The 13,467-nt window shown below is 45.1% G+C and overlaps 1 protein-coding gene across 1 annotated transcript in view; it reads right to left on the bottom strand.

The window, feature by feature from the left end:
* LOC145360907 (hepatic lectin-like) overlaps positions 1-13,467 on the bottom strand; it is a 56,151-nt gene that overhangs the window by 15,636 nt on the left and 27,048 nt on the right. The window contains exon 3 of the mRNA XM_080216410.1: positions 10,107-10,181. Within this exon, the coding sequence (XP_080072536.1) occupies positions 10,107-10,181 (75 nt within the window). The remainder of the gene's footprint in view (positions 1-10,106; positions 10,182-13,467) is intronic.

Here is a 13,467-nt window from a genome sequence, read left to right as displayed (position 1 = left end):
TGGTGGCAAAACTGCACGATATGCAGTTGGTGTCCTGCTTTTCACATCGCATAGGTACCACATGCACCATTCGATGCTGACCTTTTCGATGCTGACCTTTTCAATGCTGATACCCTTATAATCCCTGAGAGTTAGTTAAAAGCAACTAGGGAACAAGGTTTGTTGACCAAATATTTGAATCAATTACTGCCCATTTACAGGAATAATGCTCACTCGGCAATAAAAGACTCCCTGGCATTATTGATGACTAAACGGCAATTATAAACAACATTCAACTTAAATACAAAAGAAATCATCATGGGCAGCATGGTGGCACAGTGGTTAGCACTGCTGCCTCATAGCGCCAGGGGCCTGAGTTCAATTCCCAGCTTGGGTCACTGTCTGTGTGGAGTCTGCACGTTCTCTCCGTGTCTGCATGGGTTTCCTCCGGGTGCTCTGGTTTCCTCCCACAGTCCAAAGATTTGTGGAGTAGATGGATTGGATTAGATGCTAAATTTCCCCTGAGTGTCAGGAGGAATAGCTAGGGTAAATGCATGGGGTCACAGAGATAGGGCTGGGGTGGGATTGTGGTCAGTGCAGACTTGATGGGCTGAATGGCCTCCTTCTGCACCGTAAGATACTATGATATGATTCCATGATCAAGGAAAAAATAGTAAGATCAGGTCACAAGGCAGGAAAGTAACACAATTCAAACAATGACAAACTCCAAATTGTCTGACTCATTGACTGTTGTTGTTCATTGATGTTGTATTTGTTTAATGTGTTGGGGACATTTGATTTAAAGGGGAAGGAAATGTGTATTTATAGTGATCCCTTACCAGCAGTATTGAAACTGAACAGGGCACTTCAAGATAACTGGAATAGGGGGATCGTACACTTGAACACATGGCTAAGAGCTGTTGCGGGATGGAGGGCTTTAGATACATAAATAACTGGGATAAATTCTGGGGAAAGTGAACTGTACAAGAAGAATGGGTTGCACCTGAACTGGAGGGCCACCAAAATCTGGGAGGTTTTCTAGTGCTGTTCAGGAAGGTTTAAGCCAATGTGACATAGGGGTGGGAACTGGAGCAGGCCATAAATTTAGGGACTGGGGAAGAAAGTGAGACTGAGATAAACATATTGCAGAGTAAACGCAGGCAGAAGGAAGTCGTGGGGCTTTCTGGGACTGGAGGTCTGGAGTGCATTTGCTTCAATGCAATAAGTATAACAGGTAAAACAGATGCACTGAGAGCCTGGATTACTGCATGGAAACATGATGTTGCCATGACACAGAGATGGTTGAAGGAGGGGCAGGATTGGCAGCTTAACTTTCTGGCATATTGTTGTTTTAGAGGGGATGGAAGGGGAAACAAAAGGGATGGCAGAGTTGCATTGCTGTGTTGAGGGAAGACACACTGGGGAATCTTGCAATGAGGCATTATGGGTGGAGCTCAGGAATAGGAAGGGTGAAATCACAATGCTTGATGTGTGCAATCGACCACCCAACAGCCTGCAGGAGAAAGAGGAGCAGATGTGTACTCAGATACTGGAAAGGTGTGAAAAAAAGGTAGTTTTGTTGGGTGACTTTAAATTCTCCCATATTGATTGGGACTCCCTTAAAGCCAGAAGCTCGGATAGACAGCAATTTGTTAAATGTGTCCAGGAGGGCTTTTTGACACAGTATGTTGACAATCCAACCAGGAAAGAGGCCATACTGGACTTCGTATTGGGGAATGAGCCAGGCCATGTGATTGATGTTTCAGTGGGGACAAATTTGGGCTTAGCAACCATAATTCCATAGGATTTTGGATAGTTATGGAAGAGTGGCCTTCTTAATTGGGTGGAGGTCAAATACATCCAAATTCAACAGGAACTGGGTAATGTGGATTGGGAGCCGCTATTTGAGGGTAAAGCCACATCCCATGTCCCCGCAAAAATGAAGGATAGAAATGGCAGGATTCATGAATCATGGATGACAAGGAAAATTGTAAACTTACTCAAAAGGGAAAAGGAAGCATACAATAGGTCTAGGCAACTAAAAACTGACAAAGCCCTTGAAAAGTAGAAAGTAGAAAGAAACTTGAATGCAGAATTAGGAGGACTAAAAAGGGACATGAAATATCTTTAGCAAACAGATTCAAGGAGAATCCCAAGGCTATTTTGATATAGTAGGAGCAAGAGGGTAGCAAGAGAAAGAATAGGCCCACTCAAGGGCAATGGAGAGAAATTATGTGTGAAGTCACAAGAAGTGGGTAAGATCCATATAGAGTACTTTGTACCGGTATTCACCAAGGAGGGCATGATGGATGTTGAGGTCAGGGATGAGTGTGTGAATGCTCTACAGAATGTCAATATATCAGAGGAGGGAGTGTTGGGTATCCTAAATTGTGGTAGACAGGTGTCCAGGGCTCAATCTATCCTGGGTTACTGTGGGAGGCTTGGGGAGAAATAGCTGGGGCCTTAATATATCTTCACATCTTCTTTGAGCACAGGCAATTATCCAGAGGACTGGAGAATAGCCAATGTTGTTCCCTTGTTTAAGAAAGGAAGCAGGGATTATCTAGGAAATTATAGGCCGGTGAGTCTGATATCTGCAGTAGGGAAGCTTTTGGGGAAGATACTGAGGGACAGGACAAATGCACATTTGGAAGATAATGGACTAGAGACAGCGTGGTTTGTATGGTGAAGGTCATGTCTCACCAACTTAATTAGGTTTTTTGAGAAGGTGACAAAGATAATTCATGAGGGAAAAGCTGTGGATGTAGTTTGTATAGACTTTAAGTTTATTTATTAGTGTCACAAGTAGGCTCACATTAACACTGCAATGAAACTACTGTGAAAGTCCCCTAATCTTCACACTCCAGTGCCTGTTTGGGTACACTGAAGGAGAATTTAGCATGGCCAGTGCACCTTACCAGCATGTCTTTCGGACTAAGGGAGGAAACCGCAGCACCCGGAGAAACCCATGCGGAACACAGGGAGAACGTGCAGACTCCGCATAGACAGTGGTGCAAGCTGGGAATCGAACCTGGCTCCTTGACATTGTGAGGCAGCTGTCAAGGTCCCATATGGCAAACTTTTACAAAAACTAAAATCACATGGGACTTGGGGTGGGCTAGCTAGATGGATACAAACTGGCTTGGTCATAGAAGACAGACAGGTGGAAGGGTGTTTTCAGAATGAAGATCTGTGGCTAGTGGTGTTCCGCAGGGGTCAGTGCTGGAACCACTGTTTTTTCTGGTGTATATAAATGATCTGGAGGAAAATGTGGGTGGTCTGATTAGTAAGTTTGCAGGTGACACTAAGCTTAATGGAGTTGCTGATGGTGCTGGGATTGTCAGAGGATCCAACAGGATATAGATAGATTGGAGGTTAGGGCATAGAAATGGCAGATGAGTTTAATCAGACAAACGCGAGTTGATGCATTTTGAAAGATCAAATTTAGGTCTGAATTATACTGTAAAACATGAAGTTTGTTTATTAGTCACAAATAAGGCTTACATTAACACTGCAATGAAGCTACCGTGAAATTCTGCTAGTAACACAGTCCAGCACCTAACCAGCATGTCTTTCAGGATGTGGGAGGAAACCCCCACCCAAAAGAACATCCAAATTCCACACAGGCAGTGACCCAAGCCAGGAATCGAACCCGGGTCCCTGGCGCTGTGAAACAACAGTGCTAACCACTGTGCTACAGTGTGAGCCCATAAATGGCAGAACCTTTAGGAACATTAACATGCAGAGGGATCTGGATGTGCAGGTCCACAGTTCCCTATAAGTGGCAGCATAGGTGGCCATGGTGATTAAGAAGACATATGATATGCTTGTCTTCACTGGCTGGGGCATTGCTTGCAAGAGAAGGCAAATCACGTTCCAGCTCTATAAAACCTTGGTTAGATCACATTTGGAGTATTGCATGTAGTTCTGGTCACCACACTACCAGAAGGATGTGGAAGCTTTGGAGAGAGTGCAAAGAAGGTGCACCAGGATGTTGCCTGGTCTCGAGGGTGTTGACTATGAGGAGAGGTTGAATAAACTAGGATTGTTTTCACTGGAAACACAGAGGCTGAGGGGAGACCTGATAGTTAGTCACAAACTTTTCCTGGGTTTTAGTGTCATTTACAAGGGGGCACAGGTTCCAGGTGAGAGGAGGAAGGTTTAAGGGAAATGTGCGGGGGAAGATTTTCATGCAGAATGGTGGGTGCCTGCAACATGCTGCCAGAGGATGTGATGGAAGCATCACATTAGCAACACTGAAGAGGCATCTGGATGGGAACATGAATAGGGAGGGATTAGGGGGCGATGGACCAAGTAAGGGCAGAAGATCTGGAGGAGGGAACCGAGTGTAGGGTGTCGAAATTTGCTGATGACACCAAGATTGGGGGAAAGGCAAATTGTGCGGAGGGTGTGGAGAGTCTGCAGAAGGATCTAGATAGGCTGGGCGAATGGGCCAGGAAATGGCAAATGGAATTTAATGTTGGCAAGTGTGAGGTGGTCCACTTTGGTAGGAAGAATGGTAGGAAGGACTATTACTTACGTGGCGAAAAACTGCAGCAGGCGACGGTGCAGAGGGACCTCGGGGTCCTTGTGCATGAGTCGCAAAAACCCAGCCTGCAAGTGCAGCAGGTGGTCAGGAAGGCGAATGGGATGCTGGCCTTCATAGCGAGGGGGATTGAATATAAAAGTAGGGAGGTCTTGCTGCAGCTGTATAGGGCATTGGTGAGGCCGCAGCTGGAGTACTGTGTGCAGTTTTGGGCGCCGCACCTGTGCAAGGATATTTTGGCCCTGGAGGGAGTGCAGAGGAGGTTTACTAGGCTGATACCGGAGTTGAGGGGGTTGAGCTATGAGGAGAGGCTGAATAAACTAGGCTTGTACTCGTTAGAGTTTAGAAGAATGAGGGGAGATCTCATTGAGACGTATAAGATGATGAATGGGATGGATAGGATAGAGGTGGAAAGACTCTTCCCGCTCAAAAAAGACAGTAGGACTAGGGGGCACAGCCTCAAGATAAAGGGGGGGCGGTTCAGAACGGAGTTGAGGAGGAACTTCTTCACTCAAAGGGTGGTGAATCTCTGGAATTCTCTGCCCGTTGAAGTGGTGGAGGCTGCCTCGCTAAATATTTTTAAGAAGCGGGTTGATGGGTTTTTGATAAGAGAGGGGATTAAGGGTTATGGGGAGAGGGCGGGAAAGTGGAACTGAGCCACGACAGATCAGCCATGATCTTATTGAATGGCGGGGCAGGCTCGAAGGGCCAGATGGCCTACTCCTGCTCCTATTTCTTATGTTCTTAAGATTTCTTTTAGTTTAACAAGGACATCATAATTGGCATGGGCTTGGAGGGCCGAAGGGCCTTTTCCTGTGCTGAAGAAATTCTTTTCTGATTTTTGCCTCGTGAGCCTCAGTGTCAGTGAGGGCCATTGAAGCAAAGGTTTGCCAATCTCATTCATGCAGGCTGTGGCAAGTCCTTGCTGCGAGGCATCTTGTGATGAACTATGATGATGTTTCTGTGAGGGTGTCTCAACATGAGACACTGGCTCGTGGCGGTGTACGGTTTTGTTCTGGAATGGCATGAAGAGTCATGTGAAACCACCTGTGAGAATAAGCAGCTCAGTCATAGTGTAACAATTACTATAGACTATTTATTAAATTAAAGGAAAGACAAATACGCACAAACAAGACTATAATGGAGGTGACAAGCACTCACACCGTTTTATCTTGAAATTACACCTTGTTCCAAATTATATCTATGATACCTGAACTCTGTAAGACTCCCTGTTCCCAAATAACATCAGGCACAAGTCAGGAGTGTGATGGAATATTCCCCAGTTGCCTGGATGGGTGCAGCTTCAAAAACACTCAAGAAGCTTGACACCATCCAGGACAAAGCAGCCCTCTTGATTGGTAGCACATCTATAAACATTCACTCCACCGACATTCAGTAGCAGCCATGTGTACCATCTACAAGATGCACTGCAGCAATTCACCAAAGATCCTTAGACAGCACCTTCCAAACCCAAGGCCACTTCCATCTTGAAGGACAAAAGCAGCAGATACATGGGAACACCACCACCTGGAGGCTCCCCTCCGAGTCACTCACCATCCTGATTTGGAAATACATACCCGTCACAGTCGCTGGGTCAAAGTCCTGGAATTTCCTCTTTAATGGCATTGTGGGTCAACCCACAGCACATGGACTGCAGCAATTCAAGAAGGCAACTCACCAACACCTTTTCAAGGGCAACTAGGGATGGACAATAAATGCTGGCCAGCCAGTGGTGTCCATGTCCCACAAATGAATTTGTAAAAAGTTCCAGTGTAATGCTGTGCCAAAGACCTAATGATGGCCTTACATTCTGGTCAATTACGTGAAACTTGAAAGTGCCTGTGTGCAGTGGAAGATAGCAATGCCTTTCACACCAATAGCCTGTCCACCATATGCCCGCTGTCCGCCTGAATGCTGGGATCTGGTGCTGCATACAGGTCTAGTTAGTCAGCGAGATAAAAGGTTATAAATCATTCGGGTACCAATATTTACCTTCAATCTTGTGTTCCTACAAATTACATTGAGGGTGGTGAAGATATCACTCTTTCCTGTGACAGTGAATACACTCTCGCAATAGAGAGAGTAGAAATTGAGGCAAACACCAGTTTTCTGTCAACAGAAACCCTTTATTGTGTGCCAAACAGAAAGGTGCCACACTCGCCCCTTACAGCTACATATTCAGCACCTTGGGAACTCGCGATTCAGAGAGAGCAGCATGTTTATAATTCCCCACTGTTGGCTTCCCATTGTGCGAAACTCTGCTCGCTCAATAACGAAGCTCATATTCCACAAAGCCAACAGTGAGATCTATCAATGATCCCTCGTATCGTTTGTGGCCATCATAATATCCCATTCCCCCCACTCTGAGATCCGTGTCTCCCCCAGCACACCCACTGTGAGAAGGTCCTCCTACCGCTTGCCAGTTGTTCTGAGGTTGAAGGCAGGGCAGGGTCAGGTGGCATTAACAGAAGAGGAATCTTCATTTTCAGAGGAATCATTGCAGGGATAGCAATGCAGATTCCTCCTCAAGTTCTGCATCAGCCAGGAGACCCGCTTCTTCAGCTACCATCCCCATCTGGAGGGTCAAAGTTGAAGTCAGTTTTGGGCTGAGGGCTGACACTGTAAGTATTCATCTTCATTGCCGGAAGTGAGGCCTGCTCGGTGGATGCTGCCAGTTGTCTCTTCATGTCATTTTTGAAGTTTTGAACCACCCAATTGCCAGTCCATTTTGCGACAGGTGATAAGGTGCTGTTCAGATGTGCCTGACACCATGTGAGAGCACAAAGTTCTGGAAATCTCCAGTAGTAAAGGCTATGCTGTTTTCAGAAACCAGGAATCTCTGTACTGAAGCTTTGTTGTAATTTCTCAATCGTTGTCTGAGTAGTTGTAGACCTCATGAGATGCCCCTTCAGCCATTTGGTCTGTGCATCTACCATGATTAAAAACATAGAACCCATAAAGGGCCCCATAAAGCCCACATGTTCACACACCCATGGGCGCTAGGCCACTCCCATGAGTGTAGGGAGGCTGAGGGAGGGAATTTTTGAAGTTTTTTCGGCACAAGCCGCATCGCTTTAGCAAGTCCATGATGTCAGAGGCAAGACCGGGTGACCAGACGTAATGACTAGCCAGCATTTTCATTTCAGTAACTCCAGTGTGTCCATTATCTGTTAATATTGGACATCGTTCTGGGGGCAGAACATCTACTCAGGACCCCCAAAGAATGATTCTGTTCTCAACACTATTCTTGTTTAGTAAGATAGGGTTTCATTTCTTCAGAGGGTTGTCCTTGAAATCTACCGTGGAGGATCATGCGTCTTATTTAAGATAAGGTGGGATCTTTTTGGTCCAGGCCTTAATCTGCTTTGCGGACACTGGCACAGAAGTTAGGACCACCACAACCTCTCTAATTCCGGTAATGAAGCCACATTGGTGGACAATAGTTGGTGATTCAGTGCATCATCATTGGCTATCTGGGTTGCAGGGTAATATTCTAGAAGATAGTTGTAAACTGCCGATAACGAGGCCCAGCGCTGTATGTGAGTGGAGGCGATAAGGGGGATTGCCTTGCACTCTTGAAAAGACCAAATAAAGGTTTATAGATGGTAACTATTAAAAGAAAGTCTGATGGAAGTTTTCACACCTAACACGACTGCCAACCTTCTTTTTCAAACTGAGAATACCTTCGGCCTGTGTCTGAAAGGGTCCTGGATGCATACACAATGGACTTTTCCATCTGGCTTTCCAGAAGTGTGACAGCACCACACAAACCCATATGGGGAAGCGTCACCAGTCAACTGAAGATCTTTCTTAGCATCAAAATGGGCCAATAGGTTAGATTACAGTAACTGATGATCCAAAGGGAGAACTTATATTGACTGGTGGCACTATGCCATTACTACCCTGTCAGTGCCATTTATGTGCTTTTCACTCCTGATGAGGTCAGTCGGAACTATAAGGTTGCTTGATTTGCTGCTTTGGCTGGAATCTCAAGAGTCCAGGAGACTGGACACATGTGGCAATTAAGGCCCCCTCAAATCATATACATAAATTGAAAGAGATTTCATCACATGCATGTTCAGCTGGCTCACAACCACAGGAACATCATCAAACATCTGAGCAAGATTCTCAGGGATTTCCTCTGATGCTTTCATCCTGTGTCAGTCAAGTATCATTGAGATATTCAAACTTCGAAGCAGTGTCTACAAAAGCCCCTTGGACACATTTTCTGAGTAAGAGGTCTCCCAATAAAGACAGATGAGGAGGAATTTCTTCTGTCAGAGGGTCATTAATCTTTGGATATATCTATTAGCTTCCTCATCCTGGAGCTCCAGTCCTCATTTCTGTACAATGTTGTGCAAGGTGCAGGAAACCATGACTGACTGCAAACAATAACTATTCCAAAACCTCTTGCTTTATACCACCAGATCTGTCCAGGCACCTGAATCATATCTTCAGCTTGATTTGTCATGTAGCTAATTAAATCTTTCCCTTGTTTCGAAGCCTGTGTCCCTTACCTGAATGATCAAGTATGACTTTAGAAGGTAACCCGTAAATAAAAATGTAAGAAATAGGAACAAGAGTGTGCTATTCTGTTCTTTGATCTTGGATTCATTAAGATCATAACTGATCAGATTATTTTCTGTACTCCACTGTCCTGCTTGAACTCCATACGCTTGCCTCCCTTGTTATCAAATGTCTATCTATCTCAGCCTTATATATTCAATGATCGAATCTACTTGCTGGAACTGTGCTTTCTGTATCTTTGGAAGATGAGCCTGATGTGAATGAGCCATGCGGACTTGCTCACATAGCTGGGGTTGGGAAGTGTTTGGACAGGGAAATGTTTGTGTTCGGGCCACTGGGTTATGACCATAAGGAATAGGAACAGAACCTCAAGCCTGCTGTTAGTAAATTCCTGGCTGATCTAACACTCCTGGCTGGAGTTTTACCAACATGCCCTCCTGAGGCTTGTAACATCGCACCCGAGGCCAACGAAGAATGCCATTCTGCAAGCCTAATTCTGCGTCGAGAAAATCAGGGCCACCGAGTCCACTTTCTTGTCATAACTCCATAACCCTTAATTCTCCTACTAAAAATATCCATCGATCTCAGCCTTAAAAATATTCAAGGACTCTGACATTGTAACTTTCTGGGGTAAAGAATTCCAAAAATTCGCCAGACTTCTTCAAATCCATCTCAAATGAGTGCCTGCTTATTCTGTGACTATGCCTTTTGGTACTATACTCTCCCATGAGTGGTAGTATCATCTGATATTTACCCTGTGATATTGTTTGAATGGAGGTGTGTTTTGGTTGGGATGGATGTTTGAGAAGTGTTTGGGGGTGGGTATTTGGGTGATGGTGTGTCATAGCGTCTGTTTGGGTAGTGCTGGGTACATTTGAACGAGGGCATGGACTGAGGGGGTCTTTGTGAGGATGTTGACGAGGTGTTTGGTAATGATGTCTGAGTGATGGAGATGTTCTGTTGACATTTCTGAGTGAAGGAAAATAAAGGGAGATCAGAAAAGACAATTCAAAGAATATAGTAACATTTTAATTGTGATAAATCTCAGACTCACCACTCTGTTGGAGGTCAGATATTTGTTGTTGGAACTTATTCTCAATTGCTGCCAGTTTTGTCGACCACGCAGTGACTAAAAACAGAATAAGTGATCAGAGAGATAAATTATGGGAACAACAGTTAGTGTTATATTTTCAACAGCACATTACATGTCTTGGAACACACTGGAGCCGGACAGTTCACTACCAAGTTAGTGGATTTGAAAGCCTTCCCATCATCTGTCTGGCAGCACCAATAGGGTCAGGGGAGGCACTGGACCGTTAGACCATCTTGGTCGTATTCAGCGACCAATTAGTGGCCATTTATGGGTCTCATCTCACCCCGCCTATCTATCTCACCATCAACTTAGGCTTTAAAAGATCAGGGCACCATTGAACCCCCTTCTGCCCAAACACCCACCAAACCTACACATCTTCCTCCACAGTGCCCCGCCACTCCCACCATCACCCCACCTCCGATCCCCACTGGCCACCCTGCGGCAGTGTTTCAAAATTTAAGAAACAGGGTCTGGGAGATTGATGATCTATTCTCGCGAATTCAGGAAATTCAAAACACAATTTAATGTATCCTGGATGAACCTGATCTATCTGTGATAGAATTATCTCTCCAGAGATGGACTAGGAGAACAAATCACAAAACATCAGTGTGGTTTGATACTAGGGGTACAATCTTACCAAAAATAATTCTAAAGGGGGTAAGCAATCTTACCATGTGCCAAACAAACATGAAAATGGGAGGGAATTGCGATAATTTTTGTCCGATTCTTAGAGAAAATAAAGAGCTCAGATGTGACTTTCGCCAGTAGGGAGAGAACATAAGAACATTAAGAACAGGAGCAGGAGTAGGCACTCCAGCCCTTCGAGTCTGCTCCGCCATTCAATAAGATCATGGCTGATCTGAAGTGGATCAGTTCCACTTACCTGCCTGGTCCCCATAACCCTTAATTCCCTTATCGATGAGAAATCTATCTACCCGTGACTTAAACATATTCAATGAGGTAGCCTCCACCACTTCAACAGGCAGAGAATTCCAGAGGTTCACCACCCTCTGAGTGAAGAAGTTCCTCCTCAACTCTGTTCTAAACTGCACCCCCCCTTATTTTGAGGCTGTTCCCTCTAGTTCTGGTTTCCTTTCTAAGTGGAAAGAATCTCTCTACCTCTACCCTATCTAGCCCCTTCATTATCTTGTAAGTCTCTATAAGATGCCCCCTCAGCCTTCTAAACTCCAACGAGTACAGGCCCAGTCTATTCAATCTCTCTTCATAAGCTAACCCCCTCATCTCCAGTATCAGCCTGGTGAACCTTCTCTGTACTCCCTCCAAGGCCAATATATCCTTTCGCAAATAAGGGGACCAAAACTGCACACAGTTCTCCAGTTGCGGCCTCAGCAGTGCCTTGTACAGTTGCAGCAAGACCTCCCTGCTTTTATATTCTATCCCCCTCATGATAAAGGCCAACATTCCATTCGCCTTCTTGATCACCTGCTGCACCAGCAGACTGAGTTTTTGCGATTCGTGCACAAGGACCCCCAGGTCCCTTTGCACAGTAGCTTGCTGCAACTTTTCACCATTTAAATAATATTCCATCGTACTATTATTTCTTCCAAAATGGATAACCTCACATTTGCTAACGTTATCCTCCACCTGCCAGGACCTCGCCCACTCACTCAGCTTATCTAAATCTCTCTGCAGACTTTCCACGTCCTCCACGCAATTCGCTTTTCCACTCATCTTCGTGTCATGAAGAGGGGAGGACCCTATGCTTCAATGGCCTCCAATCCCTCCAGGATGGTCATCACGTCTGGTCCCCTTTGGTGGTGACTATGAGTGGTTCTTGCCAGTATGGTGGCAGGTGTGGGTGAGGCCCTAAACAGCTGTGCCTAATGTGCTAATGTCATTCTAATCATGACATTGATATGCAAACGTGCTTTGCACCCTTTTTTTGGGCTTGAGGCCAATTCCGCCAGCCAAACAGTTCCAGTTACATTATGTGTGTCGCAAAACAAGGGTGCAAACCTGATTTCTAGTTTTCTACGCAATCGAACCGTCTTGCTGTGCCGATCAATAGTGGAATGTGGTCACAAGACCGGCCCTAGATTTTAACTCCAGCTACAAATTGAAATACAGAATTGGCATTCCAGCCTCTTTCACCCAAACAGCATTATCCTCCTTTGTTGAATCATCTGCTAAAGAGTTCAAACTTTCCCAACTCAAAAGGATTTCAACAGTCTCAAGTGGCGACAGAATGATCAGACCCTCTAAAAAATTAATGTCTGAATTAGAGACATGGAAATCATACATTTACGCTTCAACTGGGTAAATTCCATTTTGAAATCATCATTTGTTGTCTTCATTTCACTAAACAGCTCTGAAACTGAAACTCTGAAACTGAAACTCTGTGATGGAAGCAGGCACATTAGTAACACTGAAGAGGCATCTGGATGGGGTACATGAATAGGGAGGGAATAAGGGGCTATGGACCAAGTAAAGGCAGAAGATATCTTTCAGCTTAAATAGGACATCATGATTGGCATGGGCTTGGAGGTCTGAATGGCCTTTTCCTGTGCTGTATTTTTCTTTGTTATAATGTTTATGTGGGTAACTGTTATGTAGGTAACTGTTGAGAAAGATCACAGCCTGAAGTGTACACACCTACTTCATAAAGCTCTTTAGTTTGTTAAATATCCCGGCCCCTCCCCCCCCCCCCCCCCCCCCCCCCACCCCCGGCCTTAATCCTGTGAAGACCACACAAAAAACATGGCATGTCTGACAGGTGAAGACTAAAGCAAGAAGTTGTTTTCTGATTTTTGCCTCGTGCGTCTCAGTGTCAAGTGAGGGCCATTGAAGCAAAGGTCTGCCAGTCTTATTCAGGCAGACTATGGCAAGTCCTTGCTGCGAGGCATCTTGTGATGAACTATGATGATGTTTCTGCAAAGGTATCTCAACGTGAGACACTGGCTCAAGGTGGTGTATAGTTTTGTTTTGGAATGGCATAAAGAGCCATGTGGAACTACCTGTGAGAATAAGCAGCTCAATCATAGTGTAACAATTACTATAGACTAGTAAATTAAAGACAAATACACACAAACAAGACTACAATGGAGGTGACAAGCACTCACACAGTTTTATCTAGAAATTACACCTTGTTCCAAATTATATCTATGATACCTGAACTCTCCCTATTCCCAAATAACATCAGGCACAAGTCAGGAGTGTGATGGAATACTCCCCAGATGCCTGGATGGGTGCAGCTCCAACAACACTCAAGAAGCTTGACACCATCCAGCCCACTTGATTGGCAGCACATCTACAAACATTCACTCCCACCACCACCGACGCTCAGTAGCAGCTGTGTGTACCA

Source organism: Carcharhinus amblyrhynchos, chromosome 33 (genome assembly GCF_965287045.1).
Source record: "Carcharhinus amblyrhynchos chromosome 33, sCarAmb.v2.hapA, whole genome shotgun sequence".
Lineage (NCBI taxonomy): Eukaryota > Metazoa > Chordata > Chondrichthyes > Carcharhiniformes > Carcharhinidae > Carcharhinus > Carcharhinus amblyrhynchos.
This window is presented reverse-complemented; position numbering and strand designations above follow the sequence as displayed.